The sequence below is a fragment of the Muntiacus reevesi genome, chromosome 19 (assembly GCF_963930625.1).
Source record: "Muntiacus reevesi chromosome 19, mMunRee1.1, whole genome shotgun sequence".
NCBI lineage: Eukaryota > Metazoa > Chordata > Mammalia > Artiodactyla > Cervidae > Muntiacus > Muntiacus reevesi.
Window position 1 is genome coordinate 31,986,032 of NC_089267.1, and position 21,503 is coordinate 32,007,534.

Here is a 21,503-nt window from a genome sequence, read left to right on the forward strand (position 1 = left end):
TGTTCTCTTTTCTGAGAAAATTTTTGGGTTACCTTACAGCTATTGATATGATTTTTAAATTCTGATATTGTATTTTTTAAGTACCAAGAACTGTTTCATATTTTTTAAGTCAGGGGTCAAAATAGCGTTATCTTGTAACCTTGAGGCAAGAACAGGTCTTTGTCACCCTCCATAGTTAGGAGTTTGGCACGCTGTAACATTATAAGTCCTTGATTGATGATGTAATAGAGTGCTACTCAGTCAGGCCCTAGATAGGTATTGTGGATTCGTGTAATGCCTTAGGACCCAACCTGGGAATTCATTCATAGAGACCTCTGAGTCTAGTGTCTCCTCTTAAATTAGGCGTTGGAACCTTGACGGGAAAACGACTACGACTCCCAGAATGCACTACGACCCAGATTAACGTGCAGAGGGTCATGCTGGGATTCCTTCTCTTCCGGGGGAAAGAGGAAAAGCTTTTTTGAATTTGCGTCTGGAGGCTGAGGCTTTTCAGAGTCCCTGGTTCTCTTCTCGGTTAACCGTGAGTCTCTGGGTAAAAAGAAGGGCCTACCTCAGGCCGGGAAAGGTAATCGACACCGCGCAGCACTCCTTTGCCCGCGAGCCAGACGGCATCCGCTGCGGCATCCGAAGAGGAAGCCAAGAATAGGGCTGTGTGACAGCGGCCGGCTCGCCAGGCCGGTAGGAACTGAGCATCCCAGCCCCGGATCCCTAGGCCCAGCGCTTTGACCCAGTTAGTATCGGGACTGGATTCATGTTCTAGCCTTGGGACGTTGGCATGGACCTTTAGGCAGGCTCCGGCACCTCTCGCCGACCTCCACACATCTGTCATCCACTTGTTCTGATCTACGTGTTGGGGAGCTCAGGCACACCCTTCTGGGTCTAGCTGTATCCCGGCCCAGGAAAGGAAGAAACTTCTCTGGTTGTCACGTTCTTTGCACTGGTGGTTTGGGAGAATTTACATCAAAATCAGAGACTTTTCACTTGTCTGAGGAAAAGGGGGGCGGGGGAGGGGAAAGAGGAAGTTGGGGGATCTTACCAAACTAAGTTTATTTAAATGGTGGGGATAGTTTCCTTATTTTCACTTTCTGTTTGTTTTAAAACAGTTTCTAGCTGAAAGATAGTGTAGATAATAGAAAGATTGCGACTGTGCTTGCTTTTTAAAAAACGTCTTAGCAAAATCACTTTTGTGTCATAGCCAGAACTTTGTAAAACCGAGAAGTGACTTCTGATTCAGTACAACTCATTTTGTAGGCTGAACTTCAGATAGGTGAGGTGTCTCATCTAAAATTATGAAACCTGAGATTATAACCCAGTTCTCTTGACTCTGGAATCAGTGCTCTTTTTAACTCTGCTCACTGTGCTTTTATATTTTGGGTGGAGAGTGCAGCTCTGGAGCCTGACTGGGTTAGCATTTTGGCTAACCATTTTTTGGTGCTGGTGACTTTGAGCCAGTTTCCTTCATTCAGAATGATCGTGTGTGCCCAGTCAATTCAGTCCTTACAACCACATGGACTATAGCCTGACAGGCTCCTCTGTACATGGGATTTTCATGGCAGGAATACTGGAGTGGGTTGCTATGCCCTCCTCTACGGGATCTTCCCAACCTAGGGATCCAACCTGCGTCTCCTGCATTGCTGGTGAATTCTTTACCGCTGAGCCATCAGTGAATCCCAGAATGATAGTAATGGTGCTTAAATTAGTTTGACATGTAAAACTCTTTAACTGTTAACTGCTATTATGAACTTTGTTTATTTGCGCAGCTAATTATTAATAACTTTAAAAAGTTTTTGTATTTACATATATTGGTTGATAAGGTTTCTTCTCTTTGTTTTCTCTTACTTGGCTTATTTTACCTGGGCGAGTTTATATACATTATTTTTTCTTCACCTCAGTCCAGACACACTTTGAAATTTTTGAAAAATTGTTTATTTTAATATGCAGTATCATTGCATTTGTTTAGAGATTCCTTGATGGCTCAGACAGTAAAGAGTCTGACCCAGGGCTCCATCCCTGGGTCAGGAAGATCCCCTGGAGAAGGAAATAACAACTCACTCCAGTATTTTTGCCTGGAAAATCCCATGGATGGAAGAGCCTGATGGACTACAGTCCACAAGAGTCAGACATGACTGAGCGTCTTCACTTTCGCTTTGCCTTTGTTTTATCCAAACTATAAACTTGAAATACAGTAGTGAAGATTTGGTTGAGATTTATAAATAAATTCGTATATTTGAGGAACAGTAAGGACACTGAAGACGGAGGAGCCTGGTAGGCTGCAGTCCATGGGGTCGCTAAGAGTCGGACACGACTGAGCGACTTCACTTTCACTTTTCACTTTCATGCATTGAAGAAGGAAATGGCACCCCACTCCAGTGTTCTTGCCTGGAGAATCCCAGGGAGGGAGGAGCTGGTGGGCTGCCGTCTGTGGAGTAGCACAGAGTCGGACACGACTGAAGTGACTCAGCAGCAGCAGTAAGGACATTGAAAATTTCTTCATCTAAATAATCTAGTTATAAATAACAAATATAGTTGTTCCAAATCCTTTTATAAAATGTATTTTCTTGTTTTTCAGCTCTTACTTTCTAACATAAATAACATGTATTCTAACATAAATAAACATTGTATTCTTTTCTAGTTACCTGCTCTACCATGCTATCTTGTGATATTTGTGGTGAAACAGTATCCTCAGAACCAGACATGAAGGCTCACCTCCTAATTGTTCACATGGAAAATGAAGTTATATGTCCATTTTGCAAGTTGTCAGGTGTAAATTATGATGAAATGTGTTTTCATATTGAAACTGCTCATTTTGAGCAAAATGAACTAGAAAGAAACTTTGAGAGGATCAATACAGTACAGTATGGAACTTCTGATAACAGGAAGGACAGCAGCCTACAGTGTAGAGCAAACATTAATTCAGGTATTCATTCAGCTTGTGCATCTAATCAGCCGAAGACTTCAGCTCAAAGCCTGCCAAAGGATGGTACTTTAAAACATAAAGACTTTTATTCAGAGAACTTAACTGAATCTAGGAAATTCCTGAAAAGTATGGAAAAACAGCCTGACCGAACCAAACTTAAAGAATCAATTTATGAAACAATGTACAGTCTTCCTGAATGTCCATTCTGTGGAAAAATAGAAGATAATAGTCAAGATATGGAAACTCATGTGAAAACAAAGCATGCTGATCGTTTAGACACTCCATTAGAAGGTAAAGTATTCATTTTATATAATAAGTAGCATTAGTCTCAATTTAATATGTAGTATCCCAAAAGTTGGTTTGTAAATAAGATTACTGCAAGTGTGTTTTTAATTTCAGTTTATAGCATTGCTCATTTGCCATTACTATAATATGAAACTACTATAATGGCAAAGAGTTTTGATGCCAACAATACATGTTTCATCTACTTCGAAAATAGCTGTAGAAACTTTCTGAGGAGAAGTAGACTCACAGTCTAGTTTCCAGAGGAAGAAAGTGAAAATGAAAGTGTTAGTTGCTCGGTCCTGTCTGACTCTTTGTGATCTCATGGACTGTAACCTACAAGGTTCTTCTGTCCATGAAATTCTCGAGGCAAGAATACTGGAGTGGGTTACCATTTCCTTCTCCAGGGGATATTTCCAACCCAGGGGTGGAACCTTGGTCTCTTGCATTGCAGGCAGATTCTTTACCATCTAAGCCACAGGGAAGACCAGTTTCCAGAGGGTATTCTTTTATTTACCACCAGGCCAGTGGCATCTGGATTGTCTGGGATTCTGATTTTCTGTTACTGAGTTCTACTATGATTCTTTTTTGATCAGAGAGCAAACTTTATGATTTACGTTCTTTTGAATTTGTTGAAGTTGTTGAAACTTGTTTTATGGCCTAAGATATGGGATGTGGTCTGTCTTAGCACATGTTCACATGTTCCATAGACATTTGAGGAAAAAAATGTATATTCTACTGTTGTTGGATCAAGTGTTCTATATTTGTCAGTTAGAGTGTGTTGTTTGATTGTGTTCAGATCTTCCATGTCCTTATTGATTTCCTGTCTAGCTGTTCTACCGGTTTTTGGATGGAGGTTAAAGTTCCCAATCATGATCTCTATATATCTATATATCCCAGTATATTTGTCTGTTTTTCCTTTAGGCTCTATCAGACTTGTTTCATGTATTCTGAGGCTCTGTTGTTGGTGCATACACATTTAGAATCATGTGTCTCTTTGATACTGTTGACTCTTAAGAATAATTTATATATTGTGGATGCACGTCCTTTATTGGATTTTGCAAATTTTTTTTGCAAATATTTCACAGATATTTTCTCCCAGTCTGAGACTTGTCTTTTCATTCTCTTAACAGTGTCTTTCACAGATCAGAAGTTTTTACTTTTAATAAAGTTTGCCTTATTTGATTTCTTTTTTCATGGGTGGTACTTTTGGTGTTATATCAAAACTCTGCCAAACCCAAGGTCACCTTTCCCATGTTATCTTCTAGAAGTTTTGAATTTTACATTTAAGTCTGATTCATTTGAATAATTTTTATGAAAGGTTAAGGAGAGGGCATATATTTGTGTTTTGAATTTTAATAAATGCTTAGGGAAGTTTCGGGTTTACAGTAAAATTGAATAGAAAGTATAGAGAGTACCCAAGTACCCCCCGTCCCTGTATCCTCATAAACTCCTCTGGCATTCAACAACCAGCCCATACCAAGTGATACATTTGTCAAAGTCAGTGAATCTACATTGATGTCAATGTCACCCAAAGTCCGTGTTTATATTAGGGTTCACTCTTGGTGATGTACACAGGTTTTGACAAATGTATAATAACATGAACCCACCATTTAGTATTTAGTATCATACAGAATAACTTCACTGCCCTGAAAATCCCCTATGCTACACCTGTTCATCCTTCCCTCCCTGTGGCCACTGGCTACCACTGATCTTTTCATTGTCTCCATATTTTTGCCTTTTCCAGTGTGTCATATAATTGGAATCATATGCCATGTAGCTTTTTCATATTGATTTATTTCACTTAGCAATGTGCATTTAAGATTCCTCTGTCTTTTTATGGCTTAATAGGTTTTTCTTTTTTTTTAAACATTGAATAATCATCTTTTGGATGTTCCACAGTTTTTCTGTTCACCTACTGAAGGTCCCTTTGGTTGCTTCCAAGTTTTGGCAATTATGAATAAAGCTGCTATAAACTGTACTGGCTTTTGTGTGGACAGTAGTTTTCAATTCATTTTGGTGAGCACAAGGGAATTCGTGATTTTGGATCATGTAGTAATAGTGTGTTTGGTTTCATAAGAAATTGCCAGACTTTTTCAAAGTGATTGGACCATTTTGCATTCCCACCAGCAGTGAATGAGAGTTCCTGTTGCTCGTGTCCTTGCCAGCATTTGCTGTTGTCAGTGATTTTGTTGTTGTTGTTCAGTCACTAAGTCACATCCAACTCTTCGTGACCCCCATGAACTGTGGCACACAAGGCTTCCCTGTCCTTCAATATATCCCTGGCGCAAACTCCTGTGCATTGAGTCAGTGATGCCATCCAACTATCTCATTCTCTGTCACCCACTCCTCCTCTTGTCCTCAGTCTTTTCCAGCATCAAGGTCTTTTCCAAAGAATGGCTCTTCATATCAGGTGGCCAGTGGCCAAAGTATTGGAGCTTCAGCTTCAGCATCAGTCCTTCCGATATGTTCAGGGTTGATTTCCTTTAGGATTAACTGGTTTGATCTCCTTGCTGTCCAAGGGACCCTCAGAAGTCTTCTCCAGCACCATAGTTCAAAAGCATCTATTCTTCAGCACTCAGCCTTCTTTATGGTCCAACTCTCACATCCATACATAACTAGGAAAAACCAGAGTTTTGATCATACAGATTTTGACTATCCAGATTTTGGTTATTCTAATATGTATGTAGTGTTGTTTTATTTTAATTTGTAATTTTCTAATAACATCTTCTATACCCCGTATCAGCTAGGTCTTGGTCTTATAGAGGTACCATTTCTTGGGCAAGTTGTACCTGTCTGTCTGCAATGCTGGTTAATGGATGCAGCTCTTTGCTCTTATGCTCCCAACTAGGGCATTTGATCCCAGTGTCCAGCTTTATGCCGACTGCTTGAATTCTGCATATCACCACTTAGTTTGGAGGGTGCTGAAAATCCAGCCTGCAAAATCCATTTTTAGACTGACCACTACTTACCATTTGATTTCCCTTTCTACTTTTCTTATTTTGACTACAGAGCTGAATATTTATTGTTAATGTTTTCTTTCACTGTAGTGAGAAGAGGTTTGTGCTTATGCTCAGTCTTTCATCTAGAAGTAGAAAATTGCTTTGAGTCTAACTACAAAGAGCTTTTACTTAATAAAGTTAGTGAGTAGTAGACAGTCTTTGACTTGATGTGAAAAATCTAAAGATTTTAAAAATAAAACCAACTAAATTATATCTCTAATACAGACTGTAATCAACTACTCTATGACTGCCCTATGTGTGGGCTTATTTGTACAAACTACCATATTCTGCAGGAACACGTTGACTTGCATTTGGAAGAAAGCAGCTTTGGACAAGGTATGACTATATGTTTAAAGATAAGGATGTCATGATTTAATTTCTACTTCCTAGGACATTATCTACTTTTTAGATTAGTGTTATAGAGGGGAAGAAAACACATTGGTTAAAAATAAATCTGTCCCTTAAAAAATTTTAATGCAGCTTCAACTTGTCAAAAATTTTGCACAGAAAAGATTGTAAAGGATTAACTGGTGTGACCACCAAGTGAATTGGGGTGTGCATCCAGGGTTTTGACCCAGAACATCAGAAGATAATGACATATTGTACCATTTTTAAAATTTGTTTGATTTGAAATTTGAGGCCATTCTTTTAGCAGCTGGAATTAATTGAATTTAACATCTTATTAGTAAAAATTGTTCATGAACTCAGAAGCTGCCATATGGCACATGTAATTTTAAAAAGAATGTGAAGTATGTGACTTCAAAGTTTTTCAAGTACATTTTCAACTACTCTTCTAGCTTCTTTTTTTACCACTGACTAGTTTTATAAGAGATTCTAAAGTTTTCTTCTGTTCCCCTATCTTTTTTGCTAGTGGCATTGATTAAGTAATCATGATGGTGCCTTAGAAGTGGAAAGATCCTATATGAGTTTCACAATTCCATTGAAACAAAATATAAAGTAGACCAAAAGAGAAACCAATTGTGTTCTACTGGATATCAGTTCCTTAAGGTACATAGATATCTCCTGTCAATGCAGAGGTTTCTAGTATTCATTATCAACGATCCTAGTACCAGTTAGTGATGTCCATGGATAGCATTATACCGACCACTCAGCCTAATACCAAGATGAGAATTGCTGGAGTAAAGATGAAACAGTTCTTCACTGTGTTGGTTCTTTACTAATTACTGTGGGAGAATAACTCTGAAATTGAGTTTCTGATAATTCTTTGTTTATGATAAGCTTTGTGTGCTGCTGCTGCTGAGTCACCACTGAGCCCCCAGGGAGACCCAAGCTTTGAATGGTTACATGAGTTACTCTGTAACCTCCATAGGGTTACACGTGGGCTGTGTGTACTCCATAGGCTGGAGTCTGAGGTGAATCTGAGCAAATCACTGTAGATAACCTCTTAAGTATGCTAAAAATCAGTATTGGATTGCATATTTTCCACCAGTAGAAGTGGGGACCAATTAGGAAGAGGTATCAGAGGCTGAGAGATTTGAAGGGAAAGAAAGAATATTCAGATACATAATTAAACCATCAAATTGGGAGATCAAGGAGATGCTAGCCAGAGGGCACTGAATAATGGTTGTGTAGGACACTGGATAGAGAACAAAATGGGCAAGTTATACTGTTTGCTTGAGGTCAGACATTAGGTTATGATCTAATATCTGTACTTTGCTGACTTGTTTTTTTATTCTCTTAATTATTTCCACACACCGCCCCCCCATCCACCAAGTATTTCTCTTAAAAACCAATCTGCCTTATATGTATTTATGAGGGACACCACTCCAGGGTGCTACTTAATTTCTCTTAAGTTTTGGTTTCTTCAGTAGATAATAATACCTCCTAACTGTTATGAAGATCCAAATGAGATAATTAATGATAATTAATGAGAAGTGTTTGTCACAGCCTAAACACTCAGTGAATATTAGTGATTTAAGTGGAGATTGTACCCTTAAAGAGGCAGTTTAAGTTCTGCTGGATTTATACTCAGTGTTTCTATGACATCATAGTCATGAATAAATGGCAAAATAATAGCCTTTACTCCGTTAAAAAAATGTGTACTAACATATAAGTGAGACTTGATTGCAGTCTTTTATTCTAAACATTAAAAATATATAATAGGTGTGAATAGAGTGCAGTGTTCTAGAGATCTAGAGTTGGCTCAACAGCTTCAACAAGAAGAAGACCGAAAGAGGAGATCTGAAGAATCAAGACAAGAAGTGGAAGAATTTCAGAAGCTGCAGGTACAAAGATTAATAATAATTATATTATTTTGGTTTAGTTAGGGTTCTTGTTTTTCAAACATACTGTTAAGACTTCAGCCTATTATTTTTGTCTTTATTATAATACAAAATATTTTTTACATATATTTTTTATAGTTCATAACAACCACCATTCATAAGTATGCATTTACATACTGGGGTAAACACTTCTTTTAAAGTGGCAGTCCCCAGCATTTTTGGCACCAGGGACCAAGACAGTTTTTTCATGGACCTGGAGTGGCAGGGGGAATGGTTTCAGGTTGATTCAAGTGCATTATATTTATTATGCTGCTGATGATCTGACAAAAGTTTCAGACAGTACTGGAAGTGATGGGGAGCAGCTGTAAATACAGGTGAAACTTTGCTCACTCACCTCCTGGTAATCTCCGGCTATGCGGCCTGGTTCCTAACAGGTCATGAACTGGTACCCGTCTGTGGCCCTGGGGTTGGGGACCCTGATGTAAAGTATGTTACAGTCTTCCATACTCCATGAAGTTATTTTAGATTTTTTTTTGAACAGCAGATGAAGAAGTGGAAACAGAGTGCTTATGTAGCTTAACTGGTTCAGGATTCGGCAGTATTAAATGGTGAAGCCTATTTTCAAACCCATGTTAATGGAGAAAACTAAGAAATTGAGACTCAGAATTTTAAATGTTTGTATAAATACTTAAAACATAAACTTAGAATTAACGTCTCTTGAGCCTTAAATTCTTTTAGTGACTGCAGTTCAGGAATTTTGAAAGAACCATTTTTAATGGAAAATGGTTTTTTATGAAGTTTGAGCCAATCTTAGGTGAATGGTAGTATCTACTGAACTAAACTGGTAGCTTCTTTTATATTTTAACAGCTTTTTCTACTCTTTTCAGTCTTAACTTGCTGTAGACTATGTAGTCATTTGCTAATAATGCTTATATATTTTAAGTGTTCTTTTTGTATGTGCTTATAGGATAATGTGTGAATAAAAAGGGTTTATTTATGAATGAATAGGTTTGAAAATGTTCAATTAAACAGGTTTGTGTACCTGATGTCTTCTTAAAGTCTTTAATATACTAATATGCATTGTACATATCATAATCTTCCTGAACTTGTTTGACCTCTAACTTTTTTTCCTCTCATTTCTTGCACAGGGCTATTCTTTCTTTAGAATATCTAATTTAGGCTATTTTTCTCACCTGTGGTTCATCTATTTGCATAATTATTTTCTCACCAAGATTCAGCGGAAAAAAAGTTGACTTTTCCTATATCTTCTCTACCTTATATTATCAATACAAAAAGTTTTCAGTGTTTAAGAGAGTATAAGTTTATTATGTAACTTTGCAGGTTAGTTGTTTAGATCTCAGAAATATTTTTGTAGGGGCTGTTTTAACATATTATTTTAGATTTTCTGTCAGTGTGAAAAAACATAGTTCATTTACTGCATAGAGTGAATACCTGAATGAATTGTGGATTAAGTAGGCCTTTTTAGGCTAGCCTAGGAACCAAGTAACAAGTACAGGTTCCTTGACAGGTTGTCTTGAAAAAAATCAGCAGTATGGTCAGAACTCATCTGCTTGTCACATTACCATTAGTAAGATTGGATTCTCTACTTTCCCTACTTCAAGGAAAACGAGTCTCTTGCCATGATGGTTGTTTATAGAGAAAGGCTCTCTACAAAATCCTGTTATTAACTCAGGGATTTTTTTGTTGTATTATCATTTTTCATAAAAATCTGTAAGTTGGCTCATATAGAAGTCTATAAACCAGAATGTTTCCAAATATATTTCCAGATACATAAAATAGTGGTAAATTTCTCACCTCATTGATGTAAAGGGACTTAAAAATTAAGTCATTTGTTTTTATGTTCAATAGAGACAATATGGTTTAGATAATTCTGGAGGGTACAAACAACAGCAGCTACGAAATATGGAGATAGAAGTAAATAGGGGAAGAATGCATCCATCTGAATTTCATAGAAGAAAAGCTGATATGATGGAATCACTAGCTATTGGTGTTGATGATGGAAAAACAAAAACGTCTGGTGAGTATTTAAACATCCAAATCATGGTTTTAATATTGCATACATCACTGAAGTAATAGGATTATTTGAATTGTGCTTGATTTTCACAACCCACAGTTTATATAGTTTTAGGTGAGACCATATATTCAAAGAATTTTTTTGTGTATTGTTTTAAAACTCCTGAACTTTTATTTTTATAGTAAATGATTCACTTTTATCTTGTATCAATTTACTTGACATTTGAAAATGGACCTTTGAGAATAGTTTTTATTGAGAGCTTACTATTTTCCAGATAATTGCTGTCTAGTAGAATGTAAGTGAACCACATAAATAATTTTAAATTTCCAATAGTCACATTAGAAAAATTTTAAAAAGCTAGATGAAATTAATTTTAATATTTTTCCAGTGTGTTCAAAATATATTTCAATGTGTAATCAGTATTAAAAATTATCAGTGCAGTATTTTGCAATCTTTGTACATTCTTTAAAATCCAGTGTGTATTTTAGTTTGCAGACTATCTGAGTTTGGACAAGCCACATTTCAGGTGTTCAGATAACCATATGCAAATAATTTCTGCCATATTGTTCAGTATAGTTTTAGACACTAAGACCTTTATATATATTGTATCATGTAACTCTCAAAAGAAAAATCTTGTGTATTAGATTTTTCTGGATGAGGAAATTGTGACTTAGAGAGGTTAAATTACTTTCCTAAGGTAAGGTTGGGCTTCCCAGGTGGCGCTAGTGGTAAAGAACCTGCCTTCCAATGCAGGAGACAAAAGAGAGACAGTTTCAATCCCTGGGTTGGGAAGATCCCCTGGAGAAGGGCATGGCAACCAACCCGCTCCAGTATTCTTGCCTGGTAAATCCCATAAACAGGAGCCTGGAGGGCTACAGTCCAGAAGGTTGCAAAGAGTCAGACATGACTGAAGCAAACTAGCACAAGGTGAGGTTGCATAGCTAGTTATTGGCCCAGTTGGTATTCACAATCAGATCTGCCTTGTTCCAAAGAGTGTATTTTTTCCTAATATTGTTCACATTTTTAAAAAACATATCTGTTAGTATAGTTAAAAAAGATTATATGGAAACAACTTTGTTCCTGCCACCCAGTCTTTATGAAACTTAATGTTTTTAAGCTGTAAAACCTTTTATACATATTTTAAACCCCTTGTGTACCCCTCTTTGATTTCTAATTTCTCCTCCTCCGCAAAGGGAATCATCATCCCGAATTTGGTATTTATCAGTCTCATATATGTTTTAGTAATTTTATCTTGTTTTTAAGTTTCCATAATACTATATAATCTTTTAATATTTTAAACTATGTGTAAGTTGGTGTACAGTGTGTATACTCTGATTGGATTTGCTTAAATATGTTGATTCTTACAACTGTGCTGCTTTCACTTTGCTGAATAGAATTTGCTTTTATGACTTACGTTGTTTCCAGTGTTTTATTCTTAAAAATTATGCACAGGTTTCCTCCTCAAAAGTTTCTTTAACATCCAGACTAGAAATACTAGGTTAAAGAGCATTTGCATAATTAATTTTGTTAAGAGTATTATGAAGTTGTTTTCTAGAATGTTTGTAACCTACATTAGGTCAGTGTGTTTTGACTCACACTTTATACTGTGACCGTTTTAGGTTTTTGCCATTTAACGGTAAGCTACATCTCTTAATTGTATTTCTCTGATGACTCCTGAGCTTGTTTCTTCTGTAAATAACCTAGTCCCTTTTCTCATCTCTGTTGGGTTGTTTGTCTTTTTCTTATTGATTTTTGAAAGTCCATTAAGTATTCAAGATATTAATTCTTCGTTGATTATATGAGGAACAGTTTTCTTCTTCAAATCTATAATTTGCCTTGAATCCAGGTCTCCCGCATGGCAGGCGGATTCTTTACCCGCTGAGCCACAAGGGAAGCCCGAGAATACTGCAGTGGGTAGCCTGTCCCTTCTCCAGGGGAGCTTCCCGACCCAGGAATTGCACCGGGGTCTCCTGCACTGCAGGCAGATTCTTTACCAACTGAGCTATCAGGGAAGCCCACATTTTGTATATGGTGTCTCTAATTAGGCAGAATTATAAATTTGAATGTAATCAGATTTTTCAGTCTTTCCCTTTACTTGTGTCTTAAGTGTCTTATTTAAGAAATTCCTCCATCTTTGATATCATAAACATATCCCTTTATATTGTCTTTAAATATTTATACCCTTAAAATTGATAACCAGCAAGGACCTACTTGCTAGGAGCTCTGTTCAATATTATATAATAGTAGTAATGGGAAAAAGAATTTGAAAAAGAACAGAATTATGTATAACTGAATCACTTTGCTGTATACCTGAAATTATCACATTGTTAATGTTAATCAACTATACTCAATATAAAATAGAAAGTTTAAAAAGTTATATATATATGTGTGTGTACATAAAAACAATTCCTTCATGTAGATCTTGGTATTTTTTTATGCCAATTGGAAGTAATTATATCACATAAAAATCAACTCACTGTGATAAACCATAATAAAGTTTTTAAATTGGGAGCAAATTGATTAGAACTGAGCAGAGAGAATGATGTCCAGCAGAATGTATAATGGAGAGATAAGGACATTCATTCAGCAGTGTACTTTCTCTTTTTTTTTTTTTCCCATTTATTTTTATTAGTTGGAGGCTAATTACTTTACAATATTGTAGTGATTTTTGTCATACATTGACATGAATCAGCCATGGATTTACATGTATCCCCCATTCCAGTCCCCCCTCTCACCTCCCTCTCTACCTGATCCCTCTGAGTCTTCCCAGTGCACCAGGCCCGAGCACTTGTCTCTTGCATCCAACCTGGGCTGGTGATCTGTTTCACTTTAGATAATATACGTTTTGATGCTATTCTCTCGAGACATCCCACCCTCGCCTTCTCCCACAGAGTCCAAAAGTCTGTTCTGTACATCTGTGTCTCTTTTTCTGTTTTGCATATTAGGTTATCGTTCCCATCTTTCTAAATTCCGTATATATGTGTTAATATACTGTATTGATTTTTATCTTTCTGGCTTACTTCACTCTGTATAATGGGCTCCAGTTTCATCCATCTCATTAGAACTGATTCAAATGAATTCTTTTTAACGGCTGCGTAATATTCCATGGTGTATATGCACCACAACTTCCTTACCCACTCGTCTGCTGACGGGCATTTAGGTCGCTTCCATATCCTGGCTGTTATAAACAGTTAAGCAGTGTACTTTCATGTGCTAGGCTCTGCAGATGCAGAAGATGAAAAAGGCAAACAATTTCAATTCAACATAATAAGTAATATGCTAGTGTTAGGAACCTTGCATTGTGTAAAACAAGCAGGACAATAACTAAGACTATGTCAGTAAAAAGGTAGAAGACGGAATTGGCAGGATTTACTTGTGCCCTTGAGAAAGAGATTGATACTGGAAATGTATGAGACATCCATCGAAAGGTGATACCCTTCTAAACCTTCTAAATCTCTTTTCCACTTTAGGAATTATGGAAGCACTTTATAGGTATTATCAGAATGCTGCCACAGATGTGAGGCGTGTGTGGCTTTCTACAGGAGTGGATCACTTTCATTCATCATTTGGTGATAAAGGTTGGGGTTGTGGTTACAGAAATTTCCAAATGCTGCTTTCATCATTATTGCAAAATGATGCTTATGGTGATAGCTTGAAAGGTATGTGAAATACAGACTCTGAATTTACCATCTAATAAAGTACATATGATGTGGAATGAATTAGTATATAGTATGCATATTAAAATTAATAGCTTTAATAAAGATGTATTTTAGTGGATATTTACATTAAAAATCTTCATTCTGGTTGTAGAAAGAGAAAATGATATAGCAGATGTCAGAAATAGCTGTCTTAAAAACGATAGGTTCTTGTAGAATATGTGATGTACTGCTAAATATTATTCAGTACTTTAGTAATTGTCATATTACATGTTTGCTTTGTATAATTTTAGATATGTCAGTTCCTTGCATTCCAAAAATTCAGTCTATGATTGAAGATGCTTGGAAGGAAGGTTTTGATCCCCAGGGTGCCTCTCAGCTTAATAACAGGTTACAGGGAACAAAGGCCTGGATTGGAGCATGTGAAATACATACCCTTCTCACCTCCCTAAGGATAAAGTATGTACCTAAAAAGCCAAGTTAATGTTATTGTCATATCTAGGAAGTTTTTGTTGTTTGTGTTTTTTAATCAAAGGAATAGTTTAAAAATAAAATGAAAGTCTTATAATGAAAACCAACCACACATACCCTGTTTCTTGCTCTTCTCTATTCTCAAGTCTTATTTCTTAGAGACGCTGTCACTTTCATTGTTTTTAAATAAGATGCTTTCAAAAAAAAAAAAATAATAAGATGCTTTCATGGCTTTTTCTTGGTTTGTCAGCTTTAGACATTGTCTGTTGCATTCTCCTTATATCTCCCACCTGTTTCTCCTCACTTTTTATAATACAGTTAAATCTCAGTTTTTATTAACTTAGAGTCAACTATGTAAGTGTTATTCACTGATGATTTTATGTCTTTCCCGAAAAGCTTTTTAAAGCTTCCCTTAAGAATCGCCTTTCCTTTTCCCTTTTACTGTTTGACTGCATCATGCTCACGTTTTTACAGATAACTCCACTTGTGTAATCTGAGGTACTCCTTATTCCTGGAGATATTTTTCTTGAAGCCGATTGTCCTCTTCTGTAGCCTGGATTGTTTGCTTCTAGATCCTTTCCATAGCTCTAATCATGTAGTATTTCTTCACTCTGTTGAATTGGATCCTGGAGTTTTTCCTGGATTCCATGTCTTTCTCGTTTTTGGATTATTCTCTTTTACTTGAACACTTCCTTTATTAGCTTCCTAAGAAAGGATGCCTAGTCTTATTACTGAGTGATAGTTTGTGTTGCTGTATTATTCTTAACTCAAAATCATTTATGAATCAGATTACATCATTCCTCTACTGGCTTCTAACAATTAGTATTACTTAGTGAGAAGGCAAGACGTACCTGGAGAATCCCGTGGACAGAGGAGCCTGGTGGGTTACAGTCCATGGGGTCGCAAAGAGTTGGGTGTGACTGAGAGACTAGGCACATAGTGGATAAGAGCTTAGACGTTTTGAAGTGAAGTTGCCCTCAGCTGATTCTAGCTCTCTGCTTACTAGCTCTATGACTTGACTTGTTCGTACCCTAGTTCCACCATTGAAAAAAGAACATGTAAATGACTGCTTCGTAGAGTTGTAGTGATAATATAGTGCTTAAGACTGTGACTGGCATGTCGTAAGGGCTTAAGGGTTCACTGTTGTTTGATGAGTATGATCTCTCCACTCATTTTCTTTATTTTGCTTTCTGGCACTCCTGTTTGTTGGCCTCTGAACTTTTTTGACTTTTTGAGTTCACTGGTCGTGTCTCACTTTTTGATCTTTGCTTTTTGTTTTACTATCTGGATTCTCAACTTTATCTCCTCAGTACTTTATTGAAATTTTTAATTTAACTATAATGTTTTTCAATTTTAAAGAGTAATTTCATAGCATCACAGCCTTTTATGGTTGTAAAATTTTTCTATTCCTTGCATTTTTCTGTTTCCTCCATGTTAAATTAGTTTCATGTCTATTTATTTTAGTCTGTTCATTTTAGAAGACTTTCTTCTAACTTTTAAAAATCCTTACTGTTTTTCCTAAAGTGAAGAATGCAGCACTTAAAAAAAGCTGATTGGCAGTCCTGTAGGGTTTCATAGAGCTTGTAGTTGAGAAAACTTCATTTCTCAGGTGGAAGTTTGCTGTGTGGTTGGAGATGTCAACTATTAGTATAAGAGAGAGGTCTTTTCTCAGAGTCCATTCTTGCCTGTAGTTCCTCCATCAGTAGAGGTGAGGAGTTGATTATTGATTTGCTCTATTTATTCAACCTTCCAATTAATCTCTGTTTTTAGCCTCAGTACTACCCTACCCAATACCTGGTGTTCACTAAACTTCTGTCCTCTTTTGGGTTTTAAGAAAGTTGTCTCTGTTTCTTTGTATTCACTTTTGTGTTTCCTCTCTCCTGCTATCCATTTTCCAGAAATGTGTGGCTGTTTCTTGTCAGTCCCTATTCTTTTTCTCCATAGGTGTTTAAATCATTTTCTCCTTCAGAATTATGTTGTTGGGCTTTCAAGAGGCATCAGAGATAAATGCTTATGATCATCTTTAATAGAAAGTTTGCCTTAAGCTTCATGACTGTATATTTCCTTTTATGTTTGTTTCCAAGTCATTTTGCCAGTGTTTTACATCATTTCTATATATGAGTTATTTCAGAGATAAAAATACTTCTTAAATTTTAAATAGAAAAATGAATGTGTGTATAATAACTTTCTTGAATTATTAAATTCAAAGGACTGTTTAATGCCCTTTAAATTTTTCTTCTTTTCCTTTTTGACAGTCTGTTCACACTTTCAGATTGTTTATACTATATCATGTTTTGAGCTTTTTTTGTGTGTGTTTTTTTTTCCAGTGGGTTTTGTCATACATTGATATGAATCAGCCATAGAGTTACACGTATTCCCCATCCCGATCCCCCCTCCCACCTCCCTCTCCACCCAACTCCTCTTGGTATTTTAAGTAATTTTTAAGGAAAGGAAAATTTTTGTTTAAAGTACCTGATATATCAAGCTGTTTTCTTGGTACCTGAAATAAATTAGTTCTTTGTAAAGCCTTTTTATTACTATACCCTCAATTTGTTTACTAGTTATTTAAATGTCTTCCTTTGGCTCTCTATGAATTTATCCATAGAATACTATTCTAATTCTAAATCTAAACCTGTAGTCAACTGCTAACCCAAGATCACTGTTCTTACTTTTTGTTAACTTTTCCAGAAGTTCATTTCAGTATTTAAAGCTCAGGAGTAATCAGCTGAAAGTTATCAGCATTAAACTTGCTGACGCTGAAGATAGCAACTAGTACAATGTGGGTGTATTTGGAAACTTTATGGCCAAACAAGACAAGAATAGGATATCTGTGCTATACTTTAAAGGGAAAATAAAGCTTTTAATTGTTTTTCCTTTCCTTTATACTCAGTCTTTTTAAAATAGTTGTTGAGAAGTGTAAATAATACTCCTGGTTAAAATAATTTGATTTATTCGTGGTTGACTTCCTCTTGAGGAGACAGTACCAGCATGGTCTGTTGCCAAATAGTAGATAGATAGATGTATAGATGGGGGTACACACAGGTTTTCTGTGACCTTTACAGGTGTTCTTTTCTTATCTATTATTGAAATTTGAGAGAACTGACAGGAAAAATATTTAGGATATTTTTGATAGCTCCTTATGGCCGCTGAGGAATCAAAAATCAACTTCTAATTAATCATCAGGTTTAGAGACTTTAGAGTAAAAGTCCCCATGTCTCAGGTTACATGTAGACTCTTTAAAATCAGGTATGATTCTCATTTACTATGAAGGGAGATTTTCTGTGTGAGAAAATTTTTGTAACTTTGATAGCTGTCATCAACCTTGTTATTTAAAGAAATTCCTCCTAAAATAACAGTTTTCAGATAAATAATAAAATTTTATTTCTTCTTAGGAAAATAATGATGAAGTAAAATTAATTAAAAATGTTTGCATTTTATAACTCCATTGATAAAAAAGTTTTAAAAGTATTTTCTAAATAATCCATTTTGTCAATTTTTTTATAGATGTCGTATTGTTGACTTTCACAAGTCAACTGGTCCTTTGGGTACACACCCTCGCTTATTCGAATGGATATTGAGCTACTATGCTTCAGAGAGCGAAGGAAGTCCAAAAGTAGTGTGTACATCTAAACCTCCTATCTATCTTCAGCATCAAGGTTAGTATAATTTATAGATACTGAGTGTAACTTATAAGGTGATTTATTTATATAAGACAACTAATTAGCTTTTGCTTTAGGGTATGTTAAGATTCTGATAATGAGAGAAGCATACTGACATTACTCTGATTTTTAGAGCTATATCGTCATCATAATACATTGCAGTAATGAGTGATATCCTTGATATCTTTGGGGGTACCTGATTCAGGGCTACCTCCTCCTTTATTGTTCATCATTAATTTTTTTCAGGACTTTTCTCACTTGAGTGAGGCCTTCCCTGACCACCCTTTAAAATTTTTTAGCTCATTTTTCTATCCCTCTCTAGCACTGGCATTTCCTTACCCTCTTCCCTGCATTATTTTGCTTTAGCTAACATATATAGACTTTACTCATTTACCTTGTTTATGGAGTATTTCTTCCTATTAGAATGTAAACTCCATGAAAGCAGACGTGTTTGTTTTGTTTGCTTTTGTGTCACTAACTGCCTGGAACAGTGCCTGATGTATGGGTGTTTCATGAAATATGTCAAGTGGATGATTTGGATTGACAGGAAGAAGGACAAGTAAATGTTAGGAATTTCATTGTTCAGAATATAAGCCATAAAAGTTAAGCCCTTCCCATTGACATTCTCTTATATATAAATTACCTTTTGTTTACCTTTTGGAACCATGAGTTTTTGTTCTCCATCAGTTAAATTTCAAATCCTTTTATCTGAGATCACTTGAATAAAAAGGACAATGGGATTAGGAAAGGAAACTAAAATATTTGGCATAGTAGAAGTAGAATATTTTGCCATGAAACCTTTGGAAAACTAAAATTGAACAAAAGAAAACTGGAGGTTAGGAAGTAGAACTAAAGTTTTGTGTCTGAGAACTGAAAAGGACTCAGATAACCAATATGTCAGAGGGACTGACTGTATTTATATTCAAAACACACATAAAAAGTATATATAGGGTGTCTATATATATGTGTGTGTGTATATAGTAACTTACACCTATATGTAGCTGCTCAAATAGGTATTTCTGTCATATTTATATAGGTACTCTTTTATTTTTCTATAGGTCATAGTCGAACAGTTGTTGGAATTGAAGAGAGAAAAAACCGAACATTATGTTTACTGGTATTTGATCCTGGATGTCCTTCTCGAGAAATGCAGAAACTCTTAAAGCAAGACATGGAAGTTAGCAGTCTCAAGCAACTACGGAAGTTTGTGGGGAATTTAAAACATAAACAATACCAGATAGTGGCAGTAGAAGGTGTGCTTTCTTCAGAGGAGAAAATTGTAAGTATCTAAATATTTTTCATGTGACGCTTGGACAAGTTGAACTTCAGAGTATAAAATTTTTAAGTTAAAAATCAATGTTATTCCTTTGTAACTCCTAACACCTCATTCTGTAACATTAGATTGGCAAAGATATGTTGTTGTTCACTACGTCATTTAATTCCAGAATGGACATCTTTAAATTTCAGATGATACCCAAATATTGTCAAATACTTTGCTCAGAACTTCATAAAAATATTTAATTTTATAATACATAACTTAATTTTGATTATCAGGGGAGTAATGAAAATGGCAACAGTATGATAAGAAAGTCTAACTTAATCCAAGGAGTTCCAGCTCATATTGGTCTTAGTTGATTAAATGTGATTCTAGAGATTCCTGAGACTCTGTGTTAGGCACTTGAATATATTGGATGTACTATTGGAGATATAATTATCACACTATTGGGAGAGTTAAGTTCTCTGAGGGACGTGTTTTTCAGATTCAAGAACTGTTCATACACATAATACTTAGTGGATATATACAATTCCAGAAATTAACTCCAGTAGTGTTGCCTCTTTATCCCTTGCATTTAAGTGATGAGCAGTACATTATAGAAAAATTCCTAGGAAGTGGAACCCCTGCATTTGTATAAACAGAAGCTATATGGTAGCATATCAAATCTAGAAAATGCACAGTTCTCTAATCTTAAAGAGAAAAAGTCCCTATTAGCGTACTCCACATTTGTTTCCCTCTGAAGAGAGAAGGGCTTCCCTTATGGCTCAGCTGGTAAAGAATCCTGCAATGTGGGAGACCTGGGTTCAGTCCCTGGGTTGGGAAGATCCCCTGGAGAAGGGAACACACCCACTCCAGCATTCAGGCCTGGAGAATTCCATGGACTGTATAGTCTGTGGGGTCACAAAGAGTTGGACACGACCGAGCGACTTTCACTTTCACTTTCAAAGGGAGAAGAGACACCGCACTAGAGAGAATAATAGGATCATGAGGGAAAGGACTAAAATTGTTTGAAATGAGATCTCTTTCATTTAGAGAGAGTAATCTTTGTAGCCTCACAACTTGGGATATAAAGGCAAGGATTGTTGAAGAAGTTCTTCAATTTAATTATAAGTTTCTTTGCAAATGTTTGTGCAAAGAGGTTTCTTTGCAATGACTTAAATACAAAAATTGCATTCCTTTTTTTTAACCCTATCGTTTATTTGGCTGAATAAAGTTAGAGGTTAATTTAAACTGTTAGAAAAAGCAAGATACTTGTTCACCAATATACAGATAACGTTTGAGATCACAGATGAGGTTAGATACAAAGATGGAGTTTAGCTGAGTATTTTATTTGGCTGTTGTCCTTCTGGTCTTGAAAGTGAGGCGTTGGTGGTATTTCTCTGCTCATAGTCTCATCTTTATCTCTCCTTCCCTGTTTTTACTTTTCTCTCTCTGAGTTTCAGCCAGATTTTTACTTTTGATTCATTATTCCATAAAAAGGTGACTTTTAAAAAATTTTTTTGCGTTTTATCTTTATCTCAAATTTTCTTTAATTTTTTATGGCTTGACTTTTAAAATGATTTCCTAAATTTGAAGTTGTACTATTCCTTACAGGATTTTCATTATCTAGAAAAAAAATCCCAGATTTCAGTTTTTTTGATGTTAGATGATAATGCATATTTTAATTAATTGACTTCTCACTTACTTAACATTTTTAAAATTTCTTTTCAAGGCTAGGAGACAAGCTTCTCAAGTCTTTACAGCTGAGAAGATCCCTTGAAGAAGTCAGCATTGCAGTGATTGTGGAATTTTACTTTGTTTTCCAAATTCTGGTATTAATCTTAATGCAACATATGAATCTGTGGATTTTCTAAATACTCCATTTATATTTTAATTTCTAAAATGCCTAAATTATACCTTTAGTGCTTCATTGTTTAGTAATTATTCCAATAAAATATCTTGCTTGCATTGTGAGTTTTGTAT

At 35.8% G+C, this 21,503-nt stretch overlaps 1 protein-coding gene across 4 annotated transcripts; it reads left to right on the forward strand.

Moving 5' to 3' along the window:
• The first annotated feature begins 450 nt into the window (after window positions 1-450).
• Window positions 451-21,494, forward strand: ZUP1 (zinc finger containing ubiquitin peptidase 1). 4 transcript variants are annotated; one of them, XM_065911512.1, is made up of 11 exons: window positions 451-730; window positions 2,348-2,469; window positions 2,633-3,208; window positions 6,427-6,537; window positions 8,326-8,447; window positions 10,314-10,482; window positions 13,950-14,138; window positions 14,429-14,594; window positions 18,111-18,262; window positions 19,324-19,544; window positions 21,253-21,494. In XM_065911512.1, exons 3-11 carry the CDS (start codon window positions 2,647-2,649, stop codon window positions 21,298-21,300), a joined length of 1,740 nt encoding a protein of 579 aa, XP_065767584.1. In that variant the 5' UTR covers window positions 451-730; window positions 2,348-2,469; window positions 2,633-2,646; the 3' UTR covers window positions 21,301-21,494. The 4 variants fall into 4 exon arrangements, with proteins under 4 accessions (XP_065767584.1, XP_065767583.1, XP_065767585.1 ...); XM_065911511.1 differs by lacking the exon at window positions 2,348-2,469; XM_065911513.1 differs by lacking the exon at window positions 2,348-2,469 and having other exon boundaries at window positions 451-678.
• The last annotated feature ends 9 nt before the right edge of the window (window positions 21,495-21,503 follow it).